This window comes from Bos javanicus, chromosome 8, assembly GCF_032452875.1.
Source record: "Bos javanicus breed banteng chromosome 8, ARS-OSU_banteng_1.0, whole genome shotgun sequence".
NCBI lineage: Eukaryota > Metazoa > Chordata > Mammalia > Artiodactyla > Bovidae > Bos > Bos javanicus.
The window spans coordinates 79,953,192-79,972,175 of record NC_083875.1 but is presented as its reverse complement, the minus strand read 5'-3'; the positions used below and the strand labels follow the sequence as shown (position 1 = coordinate 79,972,175).

At 44.8% G+C, this 18,984-nt stretch overlaps 1 protein-coding gene across 5 annotated transcripts in view; it reads left to right on the top strand.

Annotated features, from left to right (window-relative positions):
• Window positions 1-295: 295 nt before the first annotated feature.
• Window positions 296-18,984, top strand: part of GOLM1 (golgi membrane protein 1) — a 59,485-nt gene continuing 40,796 nt past the window's right edge. For 3 of the 5 annotated variants that reach the window (XM_061426075.1, XM_061426073.1, XM_061426074.1), the window contains exons 1-3: window positions 625-713; window positions 11,101-11,250; window positions 13,277-13,456. In XM_061426075.1, coding sequence (XP_061282059.1) covers window positions 11,122-11,250; window positions 13,277-13,456 — 309 coding nt within the window. In that variant the 5' untranslated portion in view covers window positions 625-713; window positions 11,101-11,121. Of the gene's footprint in view, window positions 378-624; window positions 714-1,121; window positions 1,216-11,100; window positions 11,251-13,276; window positions 13,457-18,984 lie in introns of those variants that run through there. The other 2 variants (XM_061426071.1, XM_061426072.1) reach the window with 2 other exon arrangements.

The following is an 18,984-nucleotide window of genomic DNA, read 5'->3' as shown; positions in this document are numbered from 1 at the left end:
GAGCGCTGAGAGACAATAGCTTTAGGAAGATCAAGCCCACCTGTGAAGGGCTGATGGAAGAAAAAGGACAGATTTGTGAGTAAAGATCCCCCAAATACCTGTTTTTCCTTGGCCCCTCTATCCTGGGCAGTTTCGGCCAGGACTACGTGAGCAAGACCAGAGACGTGAGCAAGACCAGGAGTGTGACAATGGGTGCGGTCGGCTCTGGGTTCCGGAAAATTCCTCCCGGCCGGAGGTGGGGGACGTTGAGGGGTGGGGGGGAGGGCGGTCTCCCGGGGCCCTTCTTTCCGTCGCCACTTCTCACCTGCTTTAAAAGCATCGAGACCGCTCTGCTGGTCTGTCGGAGCCCAGGCCCGAAGGCGCGCCGGGAGCCTCGGGTGAGGAGCTGGGGAGGAGGCTGAGAGGGGGCGCGACCAGGCTTTTCCAGCTCCCGCCGCTCAGCGGCCGCGGGCCAGGGCGCGCGCACCGCGGGGCCGGGAGTCCGGGCGCGGTCCCGGCCTCGCCTCCTCGCGCTCCCGAGGCCGTCTCCTCCGCGCGCCGCGGGCGCTGGCCAGAGGCGGGGACTCGCCGCTGCGGAGGCCGCGAACGCGGCGGCGCTGGACGCTGCCCAGGGCGGACGGGAGCACGAGGCCGGCGGCGGTGGCAGAGCGGCCCGGGCGAGAAGGGAGCCGGGCCCCCGCAGCGCCGAGTAACCGCCGGAGCCGCGGCAGGGGGTGAGTAGGCGGCGCGCACGCCTGGCGGCCCTCCCCCGGTCGCCCCAGCCCCCTTCTCTCTCCTTGTCCCTCCACGGCCCGGGGCCCGCGCCCAAGGACCCGGCGCCGGGCCCCGGAAACACCCGCTCTCCCCCGGCTGGCGCCCGGGCCGCAGCCTTTTACCGGAGTGGGCTCGAGGCCGGCCCCGCACCTCCCAGCGCTGGAGCCTCCTTCCCGGGGCCGCCCCGACCCGCCGCGTTCCGCCTCCCGGGCTCCGCTCCGTTGCTGGGCTCCCCTGAGGAGGCCGGTCTGGGGCGATGCGGGGCCTTTCTTTTTGTTCTTAGCTGTGTCACGCGCGTCGGCACCCAGAGTCGAAAGCGAGCATCCCCAAAGTGGCGCTAGTGGCAGCGGTGCGGGCGTGATTGGCACACGGGGAGGGCGGGCTGGCCGCGCCGCTCGTCTCTTTCCCTCTCCGCCCCGGGCCGCCGCGGTGCCCACGTTGGCAGCAGTCGCGTCCTGGCAGGTGAGCTTGACACCGGGTCCTCGGTCTGCGAACTGCCGGAGCTCTTCCGAATCCCGTCTCAGGGATGCTCCGGGTTCCTTCTGTACCTGTATTTCCCAACTTTGGCGGCGTGGAGGATCCACAAAACTTCTGCTCCGCCGTAAAAATAGTCTCCTGGGTTTACATACTCTTTATATGTCACACCCTACTTAATATTTTTAATGATTGTCTTTCGGTAAAACAAAATAGGCAAAATACCTGTTTCGATGAGTATTCGTTGTAGCGGAATTTTAGAATCATTGTATTCGCCAAGTCGTGGTGAGGCTTGAGATATCCCGTTTCCAAATCTGCAAAACCAAACTTGTGTGACTTTCACGGCTTTGAGATTTCCTTTGTCTGGTTTGTGATCTCCAAGGTCCAATTGCCCTAAATAATGCAAATATTGAGGGACAATCCTAGGGGCAGAGTAAGGTAGTCCAGTAACCTGATTACATGTTTAACAGCTTTAGAGTGACTCTGTTTGGCTCATGGCCACGAGACTGACTCAAATTTAGGCAGTTTTAGTATTCCTGAATTTTTTTGTAGCATGGGGCCTGAGAAGTTGAATCCCTTGTTGGTACTTGTGGGTCTTCTAGAGCATCCATCCATAGCTCCTCCTCCCTATGTTAGAGAAGATTAAGCTAAGCGCAGGCTACTGTGAAGACTAAGTTTATTTGTAAATAGAAACCAGGAGCTTGCTAAGACTTGGCGTTTTTTAGGTCAGAACTCAATTTTTAAGGAGTCAGTGGTGAAAAGACATTGAATTCTTAGAATGTTTAAAGAAAACAACACTTCAAGACTTACTTTCCTCTCCTGTGAAGATATCACCTTTTCTCCCCATTGGTTTTGCTCAGAAGTGAAAAACCAAGGATGAGAGGCAGGAATGCTGGGGGTGAGGGGTGGAGGTCAGCATTTGGGAACATTGCTATTAGAAAGTAAGGGTGCCATTTGTTTTCTAATTGCTGGTCCAGTTATTGATGAGGGAATGAAAAGATTTTGCGTGTATATTGTTTTTTTCAGGGGTGGGGCTGAAACAGCAATGAGAATGGTTGACCGTGTCAGGCCCAGGGCCAGCTTCAGTCCATTTGTATGGCCACCTTCCCCCATCCAGAAGGGAACTGCTGATCCTGTGAACGTTGCAGGCCAGCTTTCTGCATCTGAAGCACAAAGGATAGCCAGGCAGAGCCTGGGGAAACTGCCTGTGTGGGAAGAGTTGGAAGGCGGGGTGTCGCTTTCAACTTGTCTTGCTGGGCAGCGAGTAGGATCCCATCACTGGCAGTGAAGTGGAAGGGAACATGAGGTAGTGTGGCCCTGCTTTTAAACAGTCTGGGAGGGGCTGTGAGGGGAGGCAGGAACTGGAGGAGAGGCCCTGTGCCTGGGCCTTTAATTCAGTTGTATTATTGTTGTTTTCTGTGGGGGAAAAAAATAGTTGCTTTAGGAAAAGATTTCTTTTTTAATGACTTGAAATGGGGAATTGGGATAAGAAAAAAAATCACTTTTCTTTTTGTTTAAAAGAAAAACTCAGTTAGCATTATTTTCTAAAACTTCACAAAAGTAGAGGGAATGGTCTTGACATCCCCTTGTGCTTAGTCGCTCTGTCTGACTCTATAGCCCGCCAGGCTCCTCTGTCCACTCCAAGAATACTGCAGAGGGTTGTTGTGTTCTCCCCCAGGGATCTCCTGACAGGTAGATTCTTTGCCTGCTGCGCCATGGGGGCTTTCACCTTAACAAAATGTGAATGGCATTTCTCTTGCTCCCCCAAGATGGTCTTAGAGTGTGGCTGCTTTCTAGACTTTTCCAAGTTACTGATGAAATTACATTGAAAGAGAGGCGTGGCTTGAAGTTTGAGGATTATTTCCAAAATTCCCAGAGAGCCTATTTTGCTTCACAAAGAAATGTCAGCCACTTTCAGGAAAGAAAATGCACACCTTCTCAGATTTTTACATCGTGATCTTATTCTCTTTCAAGACTGCATTAATAAAACTTCCTCTCACTAAGATTTTGATGATTAACTAGTGCTGACAGGAAGAACACATATGTAAAAATACTGTATAATGAGATAGTTTGCTGTGGTTTCCAAGCTTTTTTGTTCATTCTTGTTAGTAAAAAAAAAAAAATTTAACTAGTACAGCATAATGTCAGTTGGATCTCAGTTAAGACCAGTTTTTAGTACTCCTCTGTATGTGTGTTTGTTACTTAATTATAAATTAATGTACATGTGCTAATGTTGTAGCTCAAGATCCAGTATATACTTAGGGCTGGAATCATTGTGGAGGTAAAACCCTCTTTCAAATACTCCTTGAACTTTGAGGGTTTTTTGGTCTGGATCTTGTTAGATCTGAGTACAACATCCTTGTTTTTACTTGGTGATGTCGCACAGATGAAGCTGGCTCAGGGTGGGAAGTGCATTCCTAACCCCCGGCTTTTGTTCACCTGTGCTTGCGTTTACTAGTATAGCTTTAATCTGTGCTTTTTATGGGAACCTTAAAGCTTCATATCCTCTGTGAGTTTAGTTTTAATTTGTGCATCTATTTCATTGTATGCTTGCCCAGTCAAAGGAGTGTGTCGGGTACCTCAGAGGGCTGGTGACTTTGTGAGGGTGCAGTCAGTTCCTGCTTTTACTAGCACTGTTAGTATTTCATGGTAGTATTAGTACAGTGTAACACAGTGTAAAGTAATTAGTGTACACGTAATACATTTAACTTGGTGTAATATTTACATTACTAAACGTAGTTGCTCTTCTACTTTTTGGACAAAAATAAATGTAACTTCTAGGATTTTCCCCCAGCCCAGATGGAGCGTCTTTTACACCTTCTGGGGTGCATACGCCCTGCTGGTAGACAGCTGTTTCTCTCACTTCAGTCTCAGGTAATTCTTTCATTTGATTCTCAGAAGAACCCTGTGAATGCAGGTATAATTGATCGCACTCCCCATTTTTTTTTTTTTTAATGAGTAAACTGAGACTTTAAAAGGTTAATACCGGGACTTCCCTGGTGGTCCAGTGGTTAAGAATCTGCTTTGCAATGCACGGGACCCAAGTTCAATCCCTGGTCAGGGAACAAAGATCCCACATGCCTTGGAGCAACTAAGTCCATATGCCTCAACTCCTAAGCCCATATGCCACAACTAGAGAGTCCATGCACTACAGCAAAAGATTCCACATGATACAACAAAGACCTGATGCAACCAAATAAATAACTATATTTTAAAAAAAAAGGTTAATACCACAGCAGTTCTTTTCAGTTAGTATTTGCTTGGTGACAAGTACATGCTCTCATTTAATTTTCACACTAGCCTTAGAAGACAGGGATAAGCCTTTACAGGGGAGCACAGGAGGTTGGGAGGAGATGAGGAACCACTGCGTCACCAGGTCAGAAATGGGCTGCCCTGTATTCTTTCTGTTCCTCTCTATCTCCTCCTCTCTTACTCCAACTTGTAAATATCTTTCCTTATAAGCATTTGCTGTACATTTTCTATTATAGAAAAATGTAAAATGGCAACCCACTCCAGTACTCTTGCCTAGAAAATTCCGTGGATGGAGGAGCCTGGTGGGCTGCAGTCCACAGGTTCACAAAGAGTCGGACACAACTGAGCGACTTCACGACGATTGATTTATTGAGTATATTTTTAAAAATTTTCAACAAAAATGGGATATGAGCATTACTATTTTGTAACTTTTTTCATGTAACAGTTTATGTTTTGATCATCTGTTGCTTCATAACAGATCAGCTGCAAGCGTAAAACCATCGTTTAGTTATTGCTTCTGGTTCTGTGGGTTGACTGGACTGTAGTCTTTTGAGGATCAGCTGGGCTGTAATTTCAAGATGGCTCATTTGCTATTACTAGTTTTTAAAAATAGTGCCTTGGTGAATTCTTGGACAAAATTTTAATATACTAATGATTTTAGAAAAAAAAAAGTAAGCTATTTCTCTGATTCGGTCTAGCCCATCAAAATGTTCTCTGTCATTTATATCCATGCAGCAGGTAGATGATACCTTATCTTTCCTCTCTGTTTTCTGTATCAGTGAGGGAGGGTCCTGTAGAAGCCATTGTTGCTCTGGAATTAGTGATCACTTCATTCTGACTGGGGCTTCTCTGGTGGCTCAGGCAGTAAAAAATCTGCCCACAATGCAGGAGACCCAAGTTCTATCCCTGGGATGGGAAGATCTCCCCTGGAGGAGGAAATGGCAACCCACTCCAGTATTCTTGCCTGGAGAATCCCATGGACAGAGGGGCCTGGTGGACTGTAGCCAAAAGCCAAGGAAGTTTGGGGAATCCAAACTCAACCTTTAAACAGTATGGAAATGTTTAAATAGTATAGAAATGTTTCCCCAAAGATAAACAACGTACCCTCTCCAACATGCCTTTCTGCTTCTTAAAAATAATTGAGTGTGACCAGAATAAGAGGCACTTGTCAGACCTGTCCAGTGAGCTCTGGTGAGCACAGTTCTCAATCTTGACCTGTATCAGCATCACCTGGAGAACTTTATAATCATGTGATGCTGATGCTGCTGGTCCAGGGTCCATACTTTGAGAACTGTGAACTACAGCAGTTGTTGGTAAACGTTTTCTGTAAAGAGCCAGATGGTATTTTAGGTTCTGTAGGCCCAGTGGGTTGTGTCACAGCTACACAATTCTCATAGCCTGACAGCCATGACAATATGTAAATGAATGGTCATGGCTGTGTCCCAACAGACCTTTATTTATGTCAGTGAAATTTTAATTACATGTACTTCTCGTGTCATGAAATATTATTGTTTTGTTTTGTTTTGTTTTTTCAATAAAAAAGCTTGAAACCTGAGCTTTTAGACAGTGTACAAAGACAGGTGGCTGGAAGGATTCTGCCCTGAAGCTGGAGCTTGCCGACTCCCGAACAAGAGGAGGAATTTGGGAACACTTGCTATCGTGTAGCTGTGGCGTCCACAGGGGAGTTGGCCCTTCTGCAGAAAGTCAAGTGCTGGAAGAAACACAATGGAATTGGTTCTCATTCATTTTCACTCATCCATCTCACTCTTTGGTATTTTCACTCTATAGCCCTAAATATGCACATGAATTTTGACATTTTTTTCTTTTTAAAACATTTTATTGAGCATAATTGACATCACATATTAGTTTCAGGTATATAGGGTAAAGATCCATTATTTGTATACTTTGCAAAATGCTCACCACAGTAAATCTAGTTATCATCATTGCACAGTTACAAAATTTTTTTTCTTGTGATGAATTTTTAAGATCTACTCTCTTACAACTTTACTATGTGTGATATGGTATTATTGTAGTTACCATGCTGTTAAAGGTTTTTCTTTCTAAACTATTAGATTCTAGAATTGGGGGCAAATTGAGGGTTGGGAAAGTGGGAGTAGGAGAATTGTATACTTCCTAGTAAGTTTTTAAAAGAATATAAGAATTTAAAAGGAGAATTCAATGGACTTGTAATTTAACCCTAATGGTTTAGACAGGAGTTTACAGACTTCCCCAGAGGGGCCAGATAATAATACATCTAACTGCGTCAGTCTTCATTCTAACCCTTTGAGTAAATCCCCGTGTCAATTGTTCAACTCTGCCTGGTAGGCAGAAAGCAGCTGTGGGCAGTACTTCAAGGGCTGGGCGTGGCTGTGTTCACCAAAACCTTATTTACACAATGGGCTGCTAATGGCTCTAGGCCTCAGTATGCTGACTTCTGCCTTGGAGACATTCTTGGGGTGGGGTGGAATATCTTTGAACCCTCCAAAAAAATGTTGGTGACCAACTCCTGAGACCTCAGCGCTAAGTGGGGCATCCTCCAATCTGTTTGCTCACTGAGGTGGCTTCTGAACTCCGTTCAGGTCACTTCCGGCTCCATTGAGGGCACTTCCGGCTCTGGCCCTCCGCCCACCTGGTAAGGCCATTTCTTCTGAGAAGGAATAAAGGTGCAGCTCCCATATTGTTTGGAGAAGCTGTGTTGTTCCTGTAGTGATGACATTGGTTAAACAAGTCAATCTGATTTGATTGCTTATGTATTTGCCTATATGATTAAAAACCTCTGTGAAAATGAGGAAATGGAAAGATTATTTAACTAGGAAGTTCAAAGGGCTCATGTATTTAACCAGTTGCCCATTTTATGTTTTTCTTAAAAAAAAGTCTCTGTTCTCTTAAAAACATTTTTGCTTAAAAGGCAACAATAATTTTAACCAGTAGATTGAATTGCTTAAATTAATTGAGCCAGTCATTTTTTTAAAAACTACTCTTCCAACTTGCCAAGAAACATTTAATGCAGATATACCTGGAATTTCACAGAGTTTAGTTGATTTAGGTTAATCTTTTTCAGTATGTCAAGTGACTATAATCAAATATAAGACAAAACACATTCTGAAGCCTAAATTATGACTGTTAATCTGTCTGACATAGACTGTCTCCCACCCACTTCTGTCACCCCCAGTCTGTATAAATTCTAAAGTGGAGGAGGGTAGAGCGTTTGAAACATTTGACAACCCTGACTTTGAGTGCCTGCCCTTAGTCTTCATTAGGCTTTGACATTTTCCCAGCCATGACTCCCTTCGTCTTGGGCAGCAGTGTTCCTGCAATCCTGGAAGTCCTGGGTGAGGCACGTTGCAGGACGAAGGGTCACTGTTGGCCCTTTCTCCGTCATGGTCATCTTCTTACCTGGGCAGCCCTCTGTCCATTGGGAGCCCGGGGCTCTCCTTATTTCGCCCTCTGGGCGGCTGCACACCAACTGACCTGCCAAGTGCTGGGTCAGGCGAGGGGCCTCTGAGACTGTACTCAGCTTCCTGGAACCTCTCTCTTGCATACTAGGGTCCTAGTCTAGGATGTCTGCTGCAGAAGCAGCATCTGTGAGTCAGCCCAGGTGATGGCAGTGACTGCTGCTTCAGTGGACAGCAGAGTTGAGGGAGGAGCTGGTTCCTATGGCTGGTTCCTAGGAATGGCTGGTTCCTATAAAGTAGAACAATTGAGGAGGGAAGACATTCATCACCTTTTCTTATAAAGGGCAGAAAAGGCCAGATCTGGAAATGATTTGTTATTCATCTTTCCATCTCTAATAATGATTACTGTTGCTCAGTCATGTCCGACTCTGCAACCCCATGGAATGTAGCCCACCAGGCTCCTCTGTCTATGGGATTCTCCAGGCAAGAATACTGGAGTGGGGGTGCCATTCTCTTCTCCAGAGGATCTTCCTGACCCAGGGATCAAACCTGGGTCTCCTGCATTGCAGGCAGATTCTTACTGCCTGTGTCACCAGGGAAGCCTCTAATATGATAGTCAGCATTCCCTGAGCCATTGAAACTATGTGTCGGTTGTGGTTCTAGGCATGTCTCTTATGTTTTCTGGTCTGTATTCCTCATTTAAGCCCTCTGAGGAAGACAGTCCAGGGTTCTGTGGTTCTTAAGAGGTGGAGCCAAGTCTGACTCTGGCCACTGGGTTCTGAGTTAGATCTCTTAACGCTGCCCTGGCTTCCTGTTGCTAGCACGACAACCTGTCCTGTCAAAGCTGTTCACTAAACTTTTCGACTGGCTAAAGGAAGAAGAATGTTAAATGATCATCTGTAACTTCCTTGAAGTGAGAATTGAATTACATTGTTTTCAGAGTTACAGTATACCACCCTGACTCACATCTGCAGGTATAACAAAAGATCAAGTAAGGATCCCATCTAAAAGCGTATTGTCAAGGGTTTAAGCATGTGACAAAGACGGCCTTTCAGAGAACTGAGTGAAAATAGATTATTCCATAAGAGAGTGCTCAGAGAACTGGCTGGGCATTCCAAAAAAAAAAAAAAAGTTTTCTTTGTATTTCCTTACTTCTTAGGTCAAAAAAATTCCAAATGGATGAAATATTTAAATATAAATATGAAACCCATAGGTATGTTGAGAGGAGATATGGGTAAATGTATATCTAAACTTAGAGTAGGAAATGTCTTTCAAAATTTAAGCAAAATCTAGAAACAAAGAGTGATGAGATTAGGTTATTTTGAAAACACCAACAATAGCTAAAAATTACGGGCAAAAGATTTCATAGAGAAAGGAGGAGTGGGCCTACTTCTTGGTAATTTAAGAAATGTCCCGGGTTATTTTGATGCCTTTTGAGGGTTAAGAGCAGCTGGAATAGAAGGAACAGCCAGTGAAGTAGGAAGAGGAGGACTTTTAATTTTACACTTCACTGTGTGTGATTTTTCTCCCCAATTGTATTTGTAATTATATATATATATATTTTTTTTTTTTTTTTTTAAAGAAAGACTTTCATGATCAAAAACATGATAAAGCAGTGGAGACACATTTTCAGCAGATCCGTAGAATTTTCTGGAACTTTAGTATTTCTGAGCATCACTCTCTGTTAGTACATACAGTGCTAGCTGATAGCAACTGACAGTTAAATTTAAAACTTATTTTCCTCTTTTGTCCCAAGAGACCAGAAGCTGGTGAAGAAGGCACCAGTCAATGGAAGCTGGACTCAGCCCTCAGTTCTATGCATGGGAATTCTGGGGGTGCTTAGTTTTATGTGATTTCCACTAGATTGCTCTTACATCCCCTTCTTGGCTCCCACGCCAGTACCTAGAGAGAGAGGATGTCTCCCAGGGACACGACTCAGCTACAAGTACCATTGGGGGAGAGCTGGCTCTCAGTTCTCCTGTGTCCTCACCTGCAGGAACTTCACCTCAGAGCTGAGTCCCTGGTGGTGTCTCTTCCCCTCCTCCCCCGTTTGCTTCTCCCCTTCCGCCCTCACCACCTCTTCCCCGTCCTCCATTGCTGGCCTCACTTGGCATAAAAGCACATCTATTGTGAGGGAGCCCGTTGATTACATGTATTGTGTGCATTGCCTTCCTTCTGATAAGGCCCTGTTCATCTGGCTCAGCGAAAGCCGTTTGGAACAGTTCGCTAACCTTACCCGTGCTGGGGCAGGGCTGGGATCCAGCCAGACTGGGCTTGGGATCGGAGCCCAGGAGCAGAAACATGGCTCCTTCCTTGTCAGCTGTGTTTCTGTTTCTTTCAAGAAGTCTGATGCTCCCTGCGGCCCTTGAAGTCTCCTGACTTGGCTGTGCTGCACAGATACGGGCTCAGAAGGGAGAGAACAGTGTTCAAAGGAAGCGGGGCCAATGCCTCTTTCTGAGGCAGTCGGGGCACTTCCGGTCCTGGCTTCACACGCCTCCAGGAGGCTTTCCTGCTTGGCTCAGGGAATATCGTAATTGGGTGTCACTGACAATTTTATCAAAGAATAGAAAACCCTCCCCTTGTTAGGAATCAGATCAAAAAGACTTCTTTGCGGAATAATGAGAAATGGAGTCTTTCTTTCATTTTTAAAAGATTTTTTGAAGTCTTTTGCTTCTGTTCCGTGTCTTGGTTTTTTTCATGGTCAGGCATGTGAGATCCTAGCTCCCTGACCAGGGATTGAACCCTCACCCTTTGCATTGGAAGGTGAAGTCCCACCCATTGGACAACCAGGCAAGTCCCTGGAGTCGTTCTAGTCATTCTAATGTGATGTAGAAGCACTAATATTTGCTTTTACTGCTTACAGAGATGGTGATTTCTCAAATTGTACTGGGAGGTAAGAAACTATAGTTATCCCCATCTTTTCAGATGGGAAAAGAGAAATTATTACCTGCCCGCAGTGTTGAGCCGGTGTGTGATGGGTTTCTATGATGGTGCCCACTCCCACAGGCCTGTCCCAGGGATCTAGCCGCACTGCCCAGGGCACACATCATCTGCTCTGGGTGTGCTATGTACAGTCCTCTCTGCCGACAGCTCTGTCTTTCAAGGAGAAAACACCAGCCTGTGTTTCGGGCAGGCCGCCTTCCTGTTGGTTGTGGTGATGGATGTGGCATGTCCGGGGCATGGCAGTCCTGGTACTGAGGCCTGTGTGCCTGTTCTCATTCGGCAGGTTCTCAGCCCGGCCCTTGAGATGATGGGATTGGGAAACGGACGTCGGAGCATGAAGTCACCACCGCTCGTGCTGGCTGCCCTGGTGGCCTGTATCATTGTCCTGGGCTTCAACTACTGGATCGCCAGCTCCCGGAGCGTGGATCTCCAGGTGTTCTCTTGGTCCTGTTTGTGTGGATGTCACAGAGCATTTAGAGCTGCTGGGTGCTGGATTCTGAGGAGTTCGTGGTTTATCATCACCTAAGGCTTTGTGCACAGTAATGCATGTTCTGCAGGGCCCAACACCCAGCCTCAGGCCTGGCTCCACACCAGCCCTGCTCTTGGGTGGGCGAGGACCCCCTTGTGACTTCTTAGGCTTGCTGCTAGGACATGCCTGTCTGCCCTTCCTGTAAGTGAACAATTTTTAGTTAGGCCTTTGGGGCTGGTTCTAGGAAAACAGCTCAAGTACCCTGCCCACAGCCTGTTCTGGTCCTCCAGTCCACATTCAGTACCTGAGTGGTGTGGGTAGTGTATTTGGAGAGTGGGTGTGAGAAATGTGTTTAGAGGTACCAGTCTTTACCAGTATCATTTACTGATAGTAATAACTTTATCTTTCCTATTTATTGCCACCTGTCATGGGCCAGCAGTACTGAGCGACAGCCAGGACTCTTTCTTGACCACGGTTTAGTCAGGCTTTGTGGAGCCCCCTTCTTGACAAGGCCTCAGTCTTGTCAAGGCCATCCTGTTTTTGGCCTGCCCAGCCCAGGCTCAGCAGAGAATCCTGCTAACTCATTCCTCCACCCCTGATGCCCAAGCAAGCTCCTCATGCATTATCTTTGATGGGCGTGCCTTTAGCAAGACTCCCCCTACCCTCTTAGTACTTTTCCATCTACCAACCCCTTGTCCCTGCTCTTTGGCTGTAAATCCTCAGCTGTCTCTGCGGTACTCAGAATTGAGAGCAGTTTCTCTCTCAACTGCAATAGTCATGACCCCTGTTGCAGCAGCTTGAATCAAGTTTTCCTTATCATTTTAACAGGTATCAGAATAATGTTTCTTTAAGGGTACGTTGCATACATTACCTTTTTTTGTATTCTGTCAGGTTAGGATCTTGTTCCCCACCCCATTTCACAGAGGAAGGACGAGGGGAGCTGGGACTCCAAGCCAGTCTTTCTGGTGGCAGGGCTTGAGTCCTCAGGAAACCCGTCCCCTAGGAGTGTTTCTGAACTCCTCTGGTGCCTGCCCCCCACAGTGGTAGTGCTTTTGTCTGAGTTTCCCCTGGACCCCTGTTATCTGGAGAGATGGGGTTTTGGTGTCCAGAGAACTCAATCTGTTTCAGAAATTGTGTCTTATAAAGAGTGTTCAAGTGCTGTGTTAGTGAGGAAAAGAAACTAAATATTTGAGCGCCAGCTCACACCAGGTAATGCATAAAGCATTTTATGTACAGGCAGACCTTGGCCATATCACAGATTCAGTTCCAGACTGCTATAATAAAGCAAATAGTGCAATAAAACAAGTCATGTGAGTTTTTTTTTTATCAGTGCATAAAAGGTTATATTTATGCTATACTGTACTCTATTAAGTGTTCAGTAGTGTTATATCTAAAAAAAAAAAGTACATACTTTAACTTAAAAATACTGCTAAAAAATGCTGACCATCATCTAAGCATTTAGGGAGCCTTAGTAACTTCAAAGATCATGATCTCAGATCATCACAACAAATATAATGATAATGAAAAATTTGAAATATTATGAGAATTACCAAAATGTGATACAGAGATACGGAGTAAGCAAATGCTATTGGAAAAAATGGTGCTGACGCACTTGCTCCATGCAGGGTTGCCACATACTTTCAATTTCTAAAAAATACAATACCTGTGAAGCTCGATAAAATGAGGTGTGCCTATACCTGCCTCAATCAAGCCTGGCAAAGTCCCTGTGAGGGGTGTGGTGGTGTTTCCATGGAGACGCACAGTAGACACACAGATGCTCAGAGAAGTGAATAGCCTCTAGAATAGCCTGTGGGAGCATCTGCACCACTCACCTAGAAGATCAAGCCCTGGGGACACACCATGTGTGAATGGACATGCTGTGAACACACTTGGCCCCGGCTGGGGGCTGTGGTGTGGTCTTGCTGAGGGAACGTGGCAGTCTGGTCTGAGGATAGCTTCACATGGTCCTTACACTGTGGTGTCCTTGCAGACGCGGATTGTGGAGCTGGAAGGCAGGGTCCGCAGGGCGGCTGCGGAGCGAGGGGCTGTGGAGATGAAGAAGAATGAGTTCCAGGGGGAGCTGGAAAAGCAGCGGGAGCAGCTGGACAAAATCCAGTCCAGCCACAACTTTCAGATGGAGAGCGTCAACAAGTTGTACCAGGACGAAAAGGCAAGACCTGCTTGACTTCCTCTTAATTCTGTGCTAAATGCCGTGTATACCCTGTTGAATTCTCCTCAGTGGGAGGATAAGCAGCTGCGTGTTTATGTGTGTTGTTGTTTAGTCACTTAGTCACGTCCGACTCTTGGCGACCGCATGGACTGTAGCCCGCCAGGCTTCTCTGTCCATGAGATTTCCCAGGCAAGAATACTGGAGTGAGTTGCCAATTCCTTCTTCAGGGGATCTTCCTGACCCAGGGATGGAACCCTTCTGCATTGGCAGGTGGGTTCTTTACCACTGAGTCACCAGGGAAGCCCTCGGAAGGAGTGAATTCTGTTGACTGGGGCGGGGAGGGGTCACCAACAAGAAGCGAAATTAAGTAGAGTGTTCAAGGATGAGCTGGAATTGGAAACAGAACAGACGGGAAGGGCAAAGAAACTGCATGTGCAGAACTGCATGTGAAAGAACATGGCTGTTCAGGTGTGGAATGAGCCTCTTGCTCAAGCTTTGGGCGTTTCCCCATCTTGCCAGTAGTCCCTGGATGAGCTTGTTGGAAAACCTTTTGAAGTGGTGATAAAAGGGAGAAATGCCAAAGAACTATCTAAGCATCAGGTTCATCCTCCTGTTAACCTTGTTTTCTTTTACAAATTTGCGTTGAGTACCTCCTCTGTGCCAGGTGTGAGCCGGATGCTTGTATCTCACAAAGGGACAGCATTGTGGCCATGAGTATCCCACAGGGAGAGGAGATGTAGACCTCCTACTAAATACGCACCGAGAAAGTAGGGGACCTGAAAGTGCTGGGTTTTATGTTTAAAAAATACTAGACCTGCACAGATTTTAGAAGGGACTTCCTGCGAATGAGAGCAGCTTTATGTGTCTTGCTTTTTCTGGCTTGCTTGGGACTGTGTGACTTCACTTTCCTGTTTGTTAGACTGTGTAATGGTATGAGTTACTAATATCTTCTTTTCTAAAGTGCATCAGGCTCATGAACATTTATTTTCTTGAAGACTTGGCTGCTAGTTTCTACTAAAATCAAGTCCGCTTTCAAGATAATGCATCTCAAGATATGACTGCTTTCCAGTAAATCAAACATTTCACAGAGAGAGGCACATGGATTAGCATGAGCCAAATCCCACATGGAGCTTCTGCCAACTTCATCCCTTAAGAATAAACCCTATTTCCTCCCAAAATGTACTTCAAGAGGTTAAGCATGTGAGAAATAGCGAGGTCCTATTCTACGTAGCTGAAGAGGATTCCGGGAGCACACACAGTGTCACCCACATGTGGGAAAAATAAGGCAGCACCTTCCTACAGCAGCATAAAAACTGGAACAATTCAGAGAAGAAACAGACATTGTGACTGTGAGAAAGTACTTGTGACTGTAAGAAAGTACTCTTCAGATTTTTTTAAAAAAGTATTTCTCACCCTTCAAACCAATCACATAGGAAAAGTCTGAGGCCCTGTCTAGAAATGGCAGCCAGAGCAAGGTTTGCCTTCTACAGAGAGGGAGGAAAAAGAATGTTTTGTGTTGTCTTTCTGCCTGCCTCTCCACCCCTGTGTGTATCTGTTATTACCTGAAAATCTGACTTTTTTTTTCCTTAGGAAGAATTGCCTGTTACTCTGAGCCTCTGGCCTTTCTATATTCTGTTTTTAATTTTTTTTTCCTTTTTGAACATTCTTTGGTATTGCCCTTCTTTGGGATTGGAATGAAAACTGACCTTTTCCAGTCCTGTGGCCAGTGCTGAGTCTTCCAAATTTGCTGGCATATTGAGTGCAGCACTTTCATACAGCGTCATCTTTTAGGATTTTAAAAACTCAGCTGGAATTCTGTGACCTCCACTAGCTTTGTCGATAGCAATGCTTCCTAAGGTCCACACTCTAGTATGTCTAGCTGTAGGTGAGTGACCACACCATTGTGGTTATCTGGGTCATTAAGACATTTTTTTATATATTTCTTCTGTGTATTCTTGCCACTTCTTCTTACTCTCTTCTGCTTTTGTTAGGTCCTTACTGTTTCTGTCTTCTATTGTGCACATCCTTATATGAAATGTTTCCTTGATATTGCTGGTATTTTTGAAGAAATCTCTGGTCTTTCTGTTCTGTTGTTTTCCTCTATCTATTCGTTGTTCACTTAAGAAGGCCTTATCTCTCCTTGCTATTCTCTGGAACTCTGTATTCAGTTGGGTGTATCTTTGCCTTTCTCCCTTGCTTTTCACTTGTCTTCTTTCCTCAGCTATTTGTAAGGCTTCCTTACACAACCACTTTGCCTTCTTGCTTTTCTTTTCCTTAGGGATGGTTTTGGTCACCACCTCCTCTACAGTGTTAACAAATTTCCGTCTGTAGTTCCTCAAGCACTCTGTCTACCAGATCTAATACCTTGGATCAATTTGTCACTTACATTGTATAATTATAAAAAATTTGCTTTAGGTCATACCTGAATGGTCTAGTGGCTTTCCCTTCTTTGTTCGATTTAAGTCTGAATTTTGCAATAAGGAGCTCATGATCTGAGCCACAGTCAGCTCCAGGTCTTGTTTTTGTTTACTGTATAGAGCTTCTCCATCTTTGGCTACAAAGAGTAGAATCAGTCTGATTTTGGTGATATCCACGTGTAGTGTCATGTCTTCTGCTGTATGTTTGCTGTGACCAGTATGTTCTCTTGGCAAAACTCTGTTAGTCGTTGCCCTGCTTCATTTTGTATTCCATGCCAAACTTGTTTGTAACTCCAGGTATCTCTCCTATTTTTGCATTCCAATCTCCTGTAATGAAAGGGACATCTTTTTTTGGTGTTAGTTCCAAGAGGTCTTGCAGGTCTTCATGGAACCAGTCAACTTCAGCTTCTTTTGCATTAATGGTTGGGGCATAGATTTGGATGACTGTGATGTTGAATGGTTTGCCTTGGAAATGAACTGAGATCATTCTGTCATTTTTGAGATTGCACTCAAGTACTGCATTTCAGACTCTTTTATTGATTATGAGGGCTACTCCATTTCTTCTAAGGGATTTTTACCCGCACTAATAGATAATAATGGTCAATTGAATTAAATTCGCCTATTTCCATCCATTTTAGTTCACTGATCCCTAAGATGTCAATGTTCACTCTTGCTGTCTCTTGCTTGATCATGTCTAATTTACCTTGTTTCATGGACCTAACGTTCCAGGTTCCTCTGCAATATTGTTCTTACAGCTTCAGTTTTGACTTTCACCACCAGACACATCCACAACTGAACATCGTTTCCACTTTGACCCAGCCACTTCATTCTTTCTGGAGCTATTAGTAAGTCGCTTTCCACTCTGCCCCAGTAGCATACTGGACACCTTCTGACCTGGGGGGCTCATCTTCCAGTGTCATATCTTTTTGCCTTCTCATACTATTCATGGAGTTCTTGAAGCAGGAATACCGGAGTGGCTTGCCATTCCCTCCTCCCGTGGACCACGTTTTGTCAGAACTTTCCACTGTAACCTGTCCATCTTGGTGGCCCTGCATGGCATGGCTTATGGCTTCATTGAGTTATGCAAGTGCCTTCAGTGTGACATGGCTGTGATCCATGAAGAGGCTCTTGGTATATAGATCTAGTTTGTCCATTATCACCACTGTGCCCTGTTTCTTTGTATAAATGTGCCAGAGCTTACCCACCCTCTGCACTGGGCCCGTCACTTGTTTTAGTGTTGGCTGTTGCAGAGAACTAGCTGCTTTTGCAGGGCTCCCTTGACACGTGTGAGTTTCTCTAAGCTTTCAGTACATTTCTGACTACAGTTTGGGGACCCATTAATGAGCTGGGAGTAATAATTTGCTGGTTATGACCCACATAAAAATTTTTAAAATATTAGAGTATTATTATATTATTTAATATTCTTTGGTGAAACCATTGTGTCAGTGTATATATTAAAGATAATACATATGTGAATGTTTGCACTGTATCAAATTTGTCATTGTGGATCGAAAGAGTTTTTTTAGAGGTAAACTTAAAAGCTGAATTGCTGGATGGTGTTATTACATTTTTATTATCTGTTTCCACCTTGCTCACCAGTGTGGTGCTGTTACTTTTTCTTTTTTGTGCTTTCCTGGCTGGTTCCATTTTCAGGAGCCATAGCCTGTTGGAAGCAGGGAGAAGCCTGGGTCAGTGAAGTGTGCCCATTCCCAGAGCTGCAGCTGGCCAGTCAGGTTCTCTGTCCTGATGATTTGAACCAGATCCCACAGGCTTTGACTGGTTGATGGTAAATACTTCCAATGAGACTTCAGCTGATCCTTTGAGATTGGATTGTCATTTTCATTTTCTTTCTTTTCTGCATTCCTGTTGCATGAATAGGTATGGTTAATTCACTTTGATTGCATAAATGCAATTACACAAGTTCATGTGTATTTATATAACTGGGTAGAAGCTCATTTCCTGAGTTGTATATTATTAGTAGGGATATTCAGCTTTGTTTTAAAACAAGAAATGATTGTATATGTCAGCCTTCAGTAGCTTTCAAAGAAATTGTCTTTTTCTTAATTATCAAAATATTTTTATTATAGACAATTAGGTTTCCCTGGTGGCTCAGCAGTGAAGAACCTGCCTGCAGTGCAGGAGAGCAGGGTTCAATCCCTGGGTTGGGAATTATGAAAATATAAAAAATACTTTAAAAGACAATTATGAAAATATAAAAATAAAAATCACCTGTAATTCCATCATTTGGAGATTAACCACTGAGAACCTTTAAAAAAAATACTACACTTTCAGTTCAGTTCAGTTCAGTTCAGTTACTCAGTCGTGTCCGACTCTTTGCGACCCCATGGACTGCAGCATGCCAGGCCTTCCTGTCCATCACCAACTCCTGGAGCCTACTCAGACTCATGTCCATTGAGTTGGTGATCCCATCCAATCATCTCATCCTTTGTCATCCCTTCTCTTTCCGCCTTCAATCTTTCCCAGCATCAGGGTCTCTTCAAATGAGTCAGTTCTTTGCATCAGGTGGCCAAAGTACTGGAGTTTCAGCTTCAACATCAGTCCTGCCAGTGAATATTCAGGACTGATTTCCTTTAGGATTGACTGGTTGAATTTCCTTACAGTTCAAGGGACTCTCAAGAGTCTTTAATACCACAGTTCAAAAGCATCAATTCTTCAGCGCTCAGCTTTCTTTATAGTCCAACTCTCACATCCATATATGACTACTGGAAAAACCATAGCTTTGACTAGATGGACCTTTATTGGCAAAATAATGTCTCTGCTTTTTAATCTGCTGTCTAGGTTGGTCATAACTTTCCTTCCAAGGAGTAAGCGTCTTTTAATTTCATGGCTGCAGTCACCATCTGGTGATTTTGGAGCCCCCAAAAATAAAGTCTGTCACCATTTCCACCGTTTCCCCATCTATTTGGAGTATTTATAAATTATGATTGTGTTCAAACTTTTATTAATGTAATGTGCCATGAAAATTGTAGATAAGGTGGCTTCTTTAAACAGTAAACATGTTTTAACACTTCTAGTTTTTGCACACCATTTAAAGGGACCCAGGAAGTCTTGGCTTATTCTGCATTGTTATCTTAGGGATGTTGAGGTGAC